The sequence below is a fragment of the Aphelocoma coerulescens genome, chromosome 3 (genome assembly GCF_041296385.1).
Source record: "Aphelocoma coerulescens isolate FSJ_1873_10779 chromosome 3, UR_Acoe_1.0, whole genome shotgun sequence".
NCBI lineage: Eukaryota > Metazoa > Chordata > Aves > Passeriformes > Corvidae > Aphelocoma > Aphelocoma coerulescens.
In genome coordinates this window covers 34,784,454-34,796,986 of record NC_091016.1, presented here as the reverse complement: position 1 = coordinate 34,796,986, position 12,533 = coordinate 34,784,454, and the positions used below count along the sequence as shown (strand labels likewise).

Below are 12,533 nucleotides of genomic sequence, written 5' to 3'. Positions count from 1 at the left end.
AGAGATTATTTCAAGCACTGTTGATCTGATCACTATGAGACAGAGCCTGGTGTGGCAGGACTTGGTTGTTAAACTTGTGCACTGCACAGGGGCAAGGCGTGGTCAACATGTACACGCAATTTAAAATCACTTTTTTTAACCACACTGATCCCAGACAAGAATATAATAAGCTTTAAATTATAAGAAGGCAACTAAATCTATCCAATTTTCTCTTTGGCATGTCACCATGCTGCTCTAAATTCTCTTGCAGTATAAACTATTTAAGCATATTAAACATATTTCAGTATTTTAAAGGTTATAAAAGTATTTTCAAGTAAGAAAATTTGTTTTAAAAAGTATCTCACAAAACCTTTTGAATGTATCTTCTTGCAAGGTTTCCAGGGAACCAATACAATAATAATGGTTTTGGAGTAACTACAGATAGATGACATATAATATTAAAATATATATGTACACTCTATTCAAGTGTCTACATATTCCATGTCCCTTCATGAGTTTTAAGATCTCTGGAGCAGGAACTGTGTATTCCTCTATTCAGAACACCTTGTTACATTGTGTTACAAGAATAAAAATGCATTAAGACAAATCCTTGAATGAAACAGGCAAACTGAATTTTCAGTGTACTTTATGAGGGGCTACAATTCCAAACATTCTACCTCTGCTGCAAAGTTTCCAGGATGAAAGTGGGTTTGGTTTTGGTAGAGAAACAGTAAATCTAATATTGGTTTATTTACCTGGTACTTATACTTCTGTAAGCTCATGAGCGAGGTAAACAAAGTATTTAAATATAATATTCTTCCTATTGAAATGCTCATCCTGTATGCTTCGCATTAAGACAGTACTCCTCTTTGTGCTTCCTATGTCCCAAATCAACAGGATTCTTTGCTTGAATAGTAAAAGAATTGTTTTATAGGAAAGGTTTTGTAGAAATCTTTCTTTTCATCTTTACAGTGCTTATACCAATAAACAAAATTATTTTGAACAGACAGTCTGTATAAAAGTAAATCTTCGGCTGCTTCAAACCACTGTCATCTAACTCATCTACAGCAGGATGGTACAACTAAAAAACACTGGAACAAACTGGAAGAACCATAAAAGCAGCAGAAGCCAGACAGATTCTGTGCCAATAATTAGAGATTGCGGTAAATGTCAACTGATGTTAAATACTGTGGTGAGTTTTTAAGTTCCTCCCTTCAGTAGGATCTTATTTAAAAAACAAACTGTGGTACAATTGAGGGAAATAACTAATGGTTATGTAAAGAAAAAATTAAATAACAATACTAAAAGCCCAATGTGGACATTTGCCATAGTACTGTACAAAAGAACAGCAAATGAAGAATTTTATTTTTCTTCAGCTAGTCTCATAAAACTACTCAGTTAAATGGACCTATTAAAGCAAGACGACATTCCACACAACTGCTGTCAGAATAAACCTATGATGGATATTATATAATTAACCTACAAACTGTTTTCATAATTTTGTTTACAAGAGTGGTAGAAAAATTTAACTAAAGTTTTTATTTCATTGATATGAAGGTTCTTGGCCATAATCCTCACTAATCTTAGTTAGGTCTCCATCTCTCTTTAGACTGTGGAGTCTAGTCATGGTAGGATGACACAAACCAGAAGTGCTGCAGAAAAGAAAATGGCCCTGCTTTTTCCCTGCCTGACTCCTGTCCACATAGCCCATTTTCTTGTGCCAGGACAGCCACTTGTGTGGCCTGGAAACAAACTGGATTGCAAGGCAGATCTGTGTTAAAATTAACACCACCCCCAGTCCCACATTACCTCCAAAAGTCAATCCAAAACAATTAACTTCTTTCAACAGCAATAGTAATTTACACTGGCTAAAACTGAGAATGAGCATAGCATATGAACATTTGCCAGTTGTTCCTAGCTGTAGTGCATTTGGGGCAGCCACCTCCAGGGAGACGTTCTGGATCCTCTGCTTGGTATTTGCAAGACCAAATCTGCAGCATTGTATCTAGTTTTGGGATCCTTGCCACAAGTAAGACACTGACCTACCCACAGCACCCTGCAGTGGAAGGCCATCAAGACAGTCAGAGGACCAGAGACCAGGACATACAAGAGAAGACTGGGAGAAGCAGGCTTGTTCAGCCTTAAGAACTCCTGGCTAAAGGGAAATCTAATTGCTGTCTAGGGCAATTTACTAGGTGGGTATAGAGAGGTTGAAACCAGAGTCTTCTTGAAGGTGCACAGGGATAGGGCTAGAGACAACAAGCACAAACTAGAACATGGGAAATTCCAATATTAGGACAAGCTTTTTCACCACAAGAGTGATGAAGCAGTGGAACACATGCCCAGAGGTCACGCAAGTCTCCAACCCTGGGAGATTCAGAACTTGACTGGACAAAGCCCTGAGCAATCCATCCTAAACTGGACAGGCTTCACCAGGGTGTTGGACTAGTTGAACATTCAGAGGTCTGTTCCTAACTTTCACAATCCTCTGATCCTCAGCAAATATAAACTAAGAAGTCTTTATTCTTTGGGGAGCAGTTTATCATTCGGACTGGGTTATGTGCACCTAGCACAGTAACAACTTTGCAAATGTTGCCAGGTGCTGCTGGAAGAGAAATAATAAATAATAAATAATAACAGGGAAACTGTCCCAGTTTTAAGGCTAATGCATCTAAAACTACATATGATAATTTAAAATACTTCTAATTTCAAATATTTAAACACAGTAAGTCATTTGGCTACAAACTTGGCCTGTACCTTAGGAGATTTCTTTTGAAAATGACAAAACAAGAACTCAATCTCATTAATTCTAACACATGTGAACAGTCCCCAAGAAGCAGTGCAACAGATTTAGTGTATAAGAAATTGCAAGGTCAGGCCACAAGCCAAGCTAGTTCCAGTTGTTTCAAATTATAAAATTTTTACATACATACAGGCAGAAATACTTATCGTGCTAGAATAATTAAAAACTGATTGAAATGAATTGGCCTGAAGCTATTCATTCCCCTCCCAAAAGTAACATCTTTCATTTTAGACTAAATATGGGAAAATTCATAGTTTCCAACAACTGATAAAATGGGGTTTAGAACAAAGATGCAAATAAAATAGACTGTGAATTGCTGGCAACTTCTATGTAATAGCAGAATAGTAGCTTTCCATTACTTAAAACACAAAAGGTAAATTCAAGAGATGTTCTGAAATATTTTATTTCTAAAGGACCTGGTTTTGTTTTGACCCCTAGAAATATCAATTATATTTTCTTAAGAAAGATTATGCTTAGTTTTAATCTCTCTGTATTAATAAGCAGTGTCTTAAATGTCCTCATCCCAGACTACAGATAAAGTTTTATAAACTTGATATTCTCTGAATCTTGAAAAAGGCAATAATGTCTCTTGATTCTGGACATTCTAACAAATATTTATTCCAAAAAATTATCTACCCTCTGTTAATAGACAGTAACACTTAAAAGGAAACAGTAAGAATGTATCTATTTTTCTCTGTTATTTTTATGTATCTTACAGCTTTATTTAACAAAATTAGCAATTAACTTGTACTGCTTTCTACCACTGAAGCTCCAAAGCATTCTGCTAGCATTTCATTAAATCTTTGCATGGCCTTCTTTAGATTAGAAATCTGATACCCATTTTACATTAGGGAGAAAGTAGTTCCCAATTTTGCATTAAAAATAGCTTGTCAAACTTAATCATTTGCTGTTACCATTCAGGAGTTTTCCTTCTCCTGAAGGGCTCCTCAGTACTCTTTGAACAGAGAAGCAGCTGTTCTTCAAAACATTCAGGATCAAATTGAAATTGCTGATGTGCAGTATATTTTGGTTCCTAACCTGCAGGGCTATGTAACTGCATGCACACGCTAAGAAAGAAAAACAACACATGAACTGTATTGACATTGTGGTTATGCCTAGAGCCATCTGCAGCAAGGAGTCACACAAATACGTGGGAAAAAAAATGTTAAGTATTCCAAAGCTCATCTTGTATAGGGTTGTCTCTTTTTCAACATTTATAGATGACTGAAAAGAACAATCATTAGTTTTCACCAGGATGACATTGGATACATTTATTTTGCATTAGAAGAATTAAGGGAATGGAGAACTAGCACATTCCTGCACAAACCTCAGGGATTAGGCTGTGCTGCATCTGGGAATTAACAAACTAGTCTCAACAAGTTTGATCTTTCTGGGAAAAGATAAAACTGAACTACAGGCTAAGCAAAGAAAGAACTGATAACCTTGCAAGATTTGTTCTGACTTCTTTTGTTCATGAACCACATAAAAAGAAAGTAATGTCAGACATAAAAACCCCTGTTATTGCAACAAGTATGAGTGAAAAGAACAGCTTGTGAAGAGCCTTCTAGACAAACTAATGGTAGATAATTCATAATGATAGTGTAATTTTGTTTGCTTCTCTCTAGCACGTAAATCCATAACAAGCTGTGCTGTTATACCAGATACTGTGTGTGATTTCATTAAATCCTAAGGCATTTAATAAAGAATGGAATATAAAGTGTTGATGTTATATTTGATATTTGCATGTTTGAGAGCCAACATCCCATGGCTGACACTATAGCTGACATCTTTAAACTTCTGTTCTGTGACAAAGGCATTGCAGATCAAGACCCTGACCTTTAGAGCTGTAAATAACAGAAACTTCTGGCTCAGCAATAATTCAGCTAATCACAAGGACTATCCCCTTTTTCTCATCTTTAACAAACACTTCACACAGTCTATGAGACGTCTTAAACTATATGGCTGGTGTTCTGTTTGACAGCCAACATAATTTTCTGTTACAAACATACTATTCACATATTATCTGCAAACCACAGGGTTTTATGATTTAAAAGTATTTCTTGACGAACAAGAAAGAGAGGGACATTATGATAAAATTGTGATAAATACTTGTAAAGGTAAATTACTAAGAAAGGTAAACCAAGTAATAAAAAAACCCCAAAACTGTGTAAATTTAATCTTGTCTTAGAACACACATCTGTGTTAAAAAGAATGTTTTAGAAGCAGTTGAACTGGGTAGCTCAAAAGAATTCATCTTCAAACCCAAGTTGATTTATTAACTATTTAAAAGACTTAGTAAAGATGAAGCAGAAATACACTTTTTTTTTCCTGGAAGTAGATTGAAATAGCAGATAAAAAATAAAATATTCCAGAAAGGGTAAATTTGGAGCATAAATAGGATTTTGGCTAGAAGAAAAACATTTGAGACTTAGAAATACCAACTAGGAGAGGCAATGGAGCTGGAATAGAACGTCTCAGGAAGGCAGTTGTAACCAGGACATTCAGTAAATTTGGCCATAGAGAACAGTAATTTTTAAAAATCCAAAAGAATGACCATAGTGGCTAAGACAAAAAGTCTATCTTATCCAAATGCTCTTTTCTAACTGTGACCGTTAGTAAATACTGAGGGAAATTAAAAAAAAAAAAGAAAAAGATAAAAAGATCTCTTCCCAGTCTTCCCAGTATATGTTCAGGATCACCAAAGTCTTACGTTGTTCCTGATTTAAGATAATGACTGAGATGCATATGTCACTGGTTGAATGGATAAAGTTTAAAAAAATCAGAATTATCTTTAAGATTTGCAGAATTAACTTGTTGCTTTTAAGTGCCATACAGAGATGTGACTGCTAACCTTTATTGGGTATGTAAACATTTATCTGTATATCAAACTTCTCAAGTGTATTCATTACAGAGATCTGAAATTAAAGCAAGTCATGAAAGAAAACAGAAACCAGATGGTATATGAACATATAACAATTACAAAAAAAACCTACTTTCAAACCTGTGACATAAGAAAAACAAATGCTTGATTTTTCCTTTTTTCTCAGCAAAAAGAAAGAAAAAATGGTAATAGTCCATCCCTGAAAATCAGTTCAATAAATCAGACACACAGAATGAAATCAAACAAAATTGAATATTACATTTGTGCTAACATAATCTATTTCATTGCAAAGTTTCAAAAGGTTGTTTTTAAAAACAAAGGTATTTATATGCCATTGTTGTTCTCAGAATATGCTGAAGGAGTCCTACACTTGGATTTATGCTCCCATGATATGGCTGGCAGGAACTTCCATATGTCTAGCATTTCCTTAAATTCAGAAGAGATGAGCCTCCTCAACAGCAGAGAGCATACTTCTGTGCCTGACCTTGCATTCAGTGATCCTAGCTATCTTCACATGGTAATTACTTTTTAGAAGAAAATAGCAGAAAAGAATGCAAACTGTACCCCCAGCTCTGCAGGAAAAGGTAGATGAGTGAGCAGGGATCTATTATAATTATACACCTGTATTTCTTGTTCTCTAATAGAAGTAATTTTCTTTCCTCCATGTAGTGGTAATAATAATACCCCTGGCTCCAGCAAGCTACACTTCTCAAAGAATGCCTCTTTCAAGACTGTCCCCTAGCAATAAAATACAACAAAAGGAAAACTTTAACATGTGTGATACAAAGAAAGAAAAGTCAGGAACAGACAAGTAATGAAAAGCAAAGTTTTTTTTCTAACATATGGGGGATACGTTTTTGCAGGGGAAAAAATTAACAAGTGGCATTATGAAAACAGCAACCAACGAATGACATTTACTAAATAGTGGGAGAGTATGGATGTTCTCAGCCCAAAATGAGAGCCACTGCACCATTTAGCCAATTCAGAGGCATAGTCCAGGCATAAGAGCTGCCTGACAGCATTAAGAAAACATGATACCGGTGTTCTGCGAGTCCCCTGAACAAGAATAAATAGTTTGCCTTAGCATTCTCTTCACCACATAGAATTGAATTCTGGTATCTGTGGGGCAGTCTCTGAGCCACAAATTGTATCACTGCCAGTTATCCTGGAAACTCTGGCTTCCAGAGACCTGAAGTGCCATGGCATCTCCCACCTTGCTATTTTACTAATTCCCAAATTCTCTGGAGTATGTGAACTTGGCAGACACATAATGAAACATCCCAGAATAAAATTTAGATGTCCTTTTGGGTTACTTAGGCTGACCTTTAAATGCTAGAAGACTCACAGGCTGAGAACTTCTGATACAGTTTGTGATGGAGTTTAACAGAAATTTCAAAAGACGGTAATCGAGTCTTCAAAAATTTACACTGACAGACATTGTCATCAGACAAAATATGCTACAAGTAAGCAGGGCCATGCTTTTCTCTTAGCTCTTCCCCCTCCTCTCCACCCAAAGGGATTATGTTCATTACAGAAATCATGTTTCTTAGACATAACTTTAACTCTGATCAAGGCATGGCTCCTATCCACTAGGTTACTTCTCCCACGTTCCTGTTTATATAAAGAGAGGGTGAGGGGAAGGAACACAGCATGCCTAATGCTAATAAATAGCAAATTTAAACAAAGGTCTTATGAGATGAGGTTAATTTGTCTCTTGTGACAAAACCAATTTCCTTTGGGAGAAATAACACTTGAATTAGAAAAGAGAGGGAAAGGAAGGGGGAAAAAAAGAAAAAAGGAAAACATACAGTGGAAGGCCAGAGAAGATTCACTGAAAATAGATCTGACAGGAAGAGGCATATGAAGCTACTATTTACCATCAAGTGCAGCAAGCGTGCATCACCTCCTGGCAAGAGAGTTTAAAACTGTCAGAACACTATGGCTAATGCATTCCTGCTAATCATATCAAGGGACCGCAGAACAAGGACAAGGAACTATTTTAATATTTACCACTCAGTGATAACATTTAACAAGTGTCCTTTTATGGATGTGTTTCGCTGATCTACTTGTAAGGAAGGCTGGACCCAACTTTCTGGCTGCAAACAGCTAATTTAACTTCAAGTGCAAGCTAACGTTATTTTAGAATACCACTCTTTGCTGGTTAGGTCAGGAATCAAACCTGTCACCTCCAAAAGTTCTATGTAAGAGGAGCATGGTTCAATTTTCCTGCTCCCTATGCTGCATTTCTGAGAAGAGTATCCTTCTGAAATTTTCCTGCTTAATACTCCTTCTTTAACATGACATATGACCATTACCTCAGTTTCATTGCAGCAGAAGATATCAGAATAGGTATAAAACTGTGGATCTAGATCAGCAAGGGCTGGAGCTGGATTAAACAAAGTCTTTACTGGAAAAAAAAAAAAGAAAAAGAAAGTCTAAATCTGTAGCATTTTAGATTCATAAACCACCACTTGTAAGACCATTGTGTTTCAATCACAGACCCCAATGTTTATTATTAACACATGAATGACTCTCGGTTTTTGTATCCTCGTCTTACACAACTGCTAAAAGCTTTGTTTATTATATTAAAGTTCCATTCTAATTCATGTGCAGGCACCTGTCATGATGGGAACATGAGAAAAGAGTAACAGAAAAAAACCCAAGAAATCATTGAATTTAAAAAAAAGAGAAAAGCCTTAGACATTAATGCAATTTTTTTAACTGATGATGCTTCTTCCACGATGTTAATAAGTTTTACAAGAACTGATTTAATTCTAGAATTTTTCAGTGTCTTTATCTGAGTTCTGTACATGAAGAATCACGAGTTATGGAGTAATGAAGGGCATGTCCAGACAGGGAGTTAAATATGCTTCTGAATGTGTTACCTAACTTGTTCAAAATGCCACATTATAAAACTGTAGTGTAGACAAGGCACTGTATATTTTTAATATGCTATCTGGCAGAGCTGGACCTAAACTTAACACATGGTAGAATATGTGAGTTTTTACTACCTAACTTTAAACTGTAGTAGCCTAAGGCCCCTTGTAGCAGCAGAAAAGGTTTGTCAGGAGGACAGTGTAAGTGACTTACTCACTATTAACACAGGAAGTCTGCAGCCTTGGTTTTTCACTTTGCCAATTCTATGATTAATACTTGTGTCTTAACCACAAGGCCATCATTTTTAAATAAAGCACACACTCTTACTTCAGAAATATTCCTTATAGTCAGTGATCAAATCTTCCAAATTGGATGCCTAAATTTTCAGTCCTAAACATATATTTTTGACTGTAAGCTATAGCATGTCAGACATCCTGAACACCTCTGAATCCCAGTTAATGCCCTAACAGACAAAGATGCACAGAGACTTCTGAAATCTGAGTACCAAGAAGTTTAGGTGATTAACACTTTGAAAGTTTTAGCCTTTGACTTTGACAACTTTATCATGCCTCTCTACCTGCCTCATTAAAAACAGTATTAAAGTGACAAAGACTTTTACTCAGAAGTCAGAAAATGCCAGGATTAGGAATTCCAATGAAATCTTAATTTGGCTCCCTTATATGATTACAATACAGTATGTATTATAATAAACTCTTTAATTATATGATCACATACCACTGAAAAACAGCATGTGATCACATAATTAAAGACTGCAACATAATGCATATGCAGAAAGGAGACAAATTAAGGTTTCACAGGCAACCTTAACTCTTGCATTTCCTATTTTCTGAACTGCAACCCTAATGAAGTTTTCTTAAACATAAAACTTTAAGGCATACTTTCCTAGGTAAAACAAAGAAACAGGACATACTGGAAAATAAACTGTCATGTGGCATCACACATACACATGGGTCAGGAGCAGCACTGGAAATGTTCCAACTTGCGTTTTAAGTAATACAGACTCGTCATGAACACACTGTAATACACTACTGTTAGTTTTCTCCCATATTTACTATCTGCTGAGCATGGGGGGAGATAGAGGAACCCCAAGATCCTCTTTCAGGCTGTGAAGAAGAGCATGGCTTTTGAACAGGATAATCTGTTTGGTCCTCCTGAGGAACTTATTTTCTGCCCAAATTCTTTCATAGAATCACAGAACCATAGAATGGCCTGGGTTGGATAGCCACTTCCCCTTGTCCTCTCACTACATGCTTTGTAAAAAGTTTGTCTCCATCTTTCTTGTAGGCTCCCTTCAAGTACTGGAAGGCTGCAATTAGGTCACCCCAAAGCTTCTCTTTTCCAGGCTGAGCAATCCCACTTCTTGCAGCCCTTCCTTGTAGGAGAGGTGCTCCACACCTCTGATCATCTTGGTGGCCTCCTCTGGACTCTCTCTAACAGGTCCCTGTCTCTCCTATGCTGGGACCCAAGATGGATGCAGTGTTCCAGGTGGGGTCTCAGCAGAGCAGAGCAGAGGGACAGAATCCCCTCCCTGGCCCTGCTGCCCACACTGCTTTGGATGCAGCCCAGGACACGTTTGGCTTTCTGGGCTGTGAGTGCTCATGGCTGGGTCTTGTCCAGCCTCTCACCCACCAGCACCCCCAAGTCCTTCTCAGCAGGGCTGCTCTCGATCTGTTCAACCCCCATCAGCCTGCTCCCTGACTCTACCTCCAAATTCCAGTCTCTATTCAACAAATCCTAATCTCTGTTCCAATTTTCTTTCTCTTTCAGCTTCTCCTTTTCTTCCTCTGCCACCCGCAAAACTCAAGGAAAACTTTCCTACATTTCCTTTGTCTGAAATCAGCTCTCCATCCCCAGCATTCCCATCCAGCTTTGTCTCTTCTGAGACAAAGAAATTGTCTGTATTGAAATCAAGCAGGCTCCTGCTCTGCGCTTCCTGGGCCTACAACAGATCTTTAACAGTGTAAAAGTTGCCTAAAAACAGATTCAGGAGTTACACTGGAAGTCATGCTGCCCAAATGGACAAGTGCTTGTATGGACAGATGCTTGGCTAGCTGTGTAGCTCTTAACAATTTTCTGATGTCTGTGTGAAAGGTACTTATTTTCCAGAGGCCAATAATACAGTTAAAATCAGGCAGGTTTCCATACCACTGTGAAGGCTTATCTTTAAAAGGAAGCTCCCCTGCTATCAAGTCTTAAGTAAATTTTAAGGTAGCTGGTATTCATAATTCAAAAGCTAGGGTAGGGTGGGAGGCATTTTCTATTGCCTGGTTTCTGCAACCACAGTGCTTTAGCAGAAATCACAAAGAGTTTAACCACAGACAAACAGTTGTTATGAAAAACTGTAGCACAAGATTAAAAACTTGAAGAGTCCAAAAAATAGATCTGTTTCTTGCAAGTGACATGGAACCTTTAACTGAGGCTGCTTCCAGCTCATTCTTCATGACAGTATTAATATGCTGGGCATTATCAGCCATCTTTTATGGAGTCTGTCATTAGAGAAGCCCAAAACCAGACTTTTTGGAAGCAGCAGCAGCTTCTCACCATCAACCACTAAAAACCCATAATTGTCCAGCCAGATTTCCACTACAATTTATACCTACTTCATATAGTTATTCTTCACAGCCCTTCCTTCCTTCCTTCCTTCCTTCCTTCCTTCCTTCCTTCCTTCCTTCCTTCCTTCCTTCCTTCCTTCCTTCCTTCCTTCCTTCCTTCCTTCCTTCCTTCCTTCCTTCCTTCCTTCCTTCCTTCTCACCTTGATTGTCACAAGAATAATGAATAATCAATGCCACAATGAGAGGATGTCATACATGAGATGTCCCTCTCCAGCTTACAAAACCAGATGACTTTCACCGAAGAGAAGCAAAGAGTTCTTGCCTGTCTCCATATTCTTTCTCTCTTTTCTTTATTTCTTTCAGTGAGAATGAAGAAAAGGAAGCAAAAAAACCCATTGTAACAGAGGTTTGAGGCATCTGGGTATGCATCTGTTTTACACAAAAATAGTCAAGTGAACATTCTAACATGAAGTGCTACATAATACATGAGAGTATTGCAAGCTAAAAGAAGGGAAATTGCATTACTGTTGGCTTCAGATAGGTTTTTACAGTGCTACAGACTCAGCTGTTTACTTAGATTTGATGGCACATGACATTTGAACATGTGTAGCCTATTGTTTTAAAGCAGAAGCAACCAAACTTCCCTGGCAGAAGAGCTGCACAATGATAACACACTGACAGCACAGAACTACAGCTGGCCCAGAGTTAACTACTATCTTTTCTTGATATATTGTGCTATCTACAGTTGCTAAGTGTTTGCATATCTGTTCTGTGTATCAGGTTTTAATTTTTTCAATTGCTTTTAAAAAAATCTTGTCTTTTCTTCTGTCACAGACTGGTGTCTTGCCATAGGAGGGTGACAAAAGTGTGAAGCATCTTGCCAAAACTGTTCATAGAGTTAGAAATAGACAGAATAAGTCATAGATAGTGATTCATGATTCAACTATAGTCTATTAACCACTATATTAAGAATGCTGCTATCCATTTTCACAAAATGTAATGAAAAAAATATAGTGCAACAGGTGCACAACAGGTCATGGTGTAGAAGGTGAACTGGAGAGCCCACAATTCTAGCATGCTGTGATCTACTGGAGGTAGCCTGGGTCCAGCTTCAAGAAACCAGTTAGTTCTGATCCCAGTTCCATCCCTGATCCGCTGCATGACTGACTATGCTATGAGCTGTCCCCTCCCAGTCTGATTTTCTGGATAGAAGGGAAGAAATTTTTTTTAATCTCATATAGATGCTTCTCTTGCATAATTATTTACTTAGTGTTCAAATACCGTGGTAATTGTGCTTGAGTAACTGAAAGCATTACAGGCACTTAAACAACAAAAACATTATGTTGGTAATGAAACCCCATCCTGTTCAAGCAAAATGTCAGCTTTCATCTACATATATGCTACACTGAAGGAACAATGC

The 12,533-nt window shown here is 37.5% G+C and overlaps 1 protein-coding gene across 2 annotated transcripts in view; it reads right to left on the bottom strand.

The window, feature by feature from the left end:
- Window positions 1-12,533, bottom strand: part of RBKS (ribokinase) — a 72,560-nt gene that overhangs the window by 23,617 nt on the left and 36,410 nt on the right. For both annotated transcript variants that reach the window (XM_069009801.1, XM_069009802.1), the window contains one exon: window positions 7,979-8,070. In XM_069009801.1, the coding sequence (XP_068865902.1) occupies window positions 7,979-8,070 (92 nt within the window). The remainder of the gene's footprint in view (window positions 1-7,978; window positions 8,071-12,533) is intronic.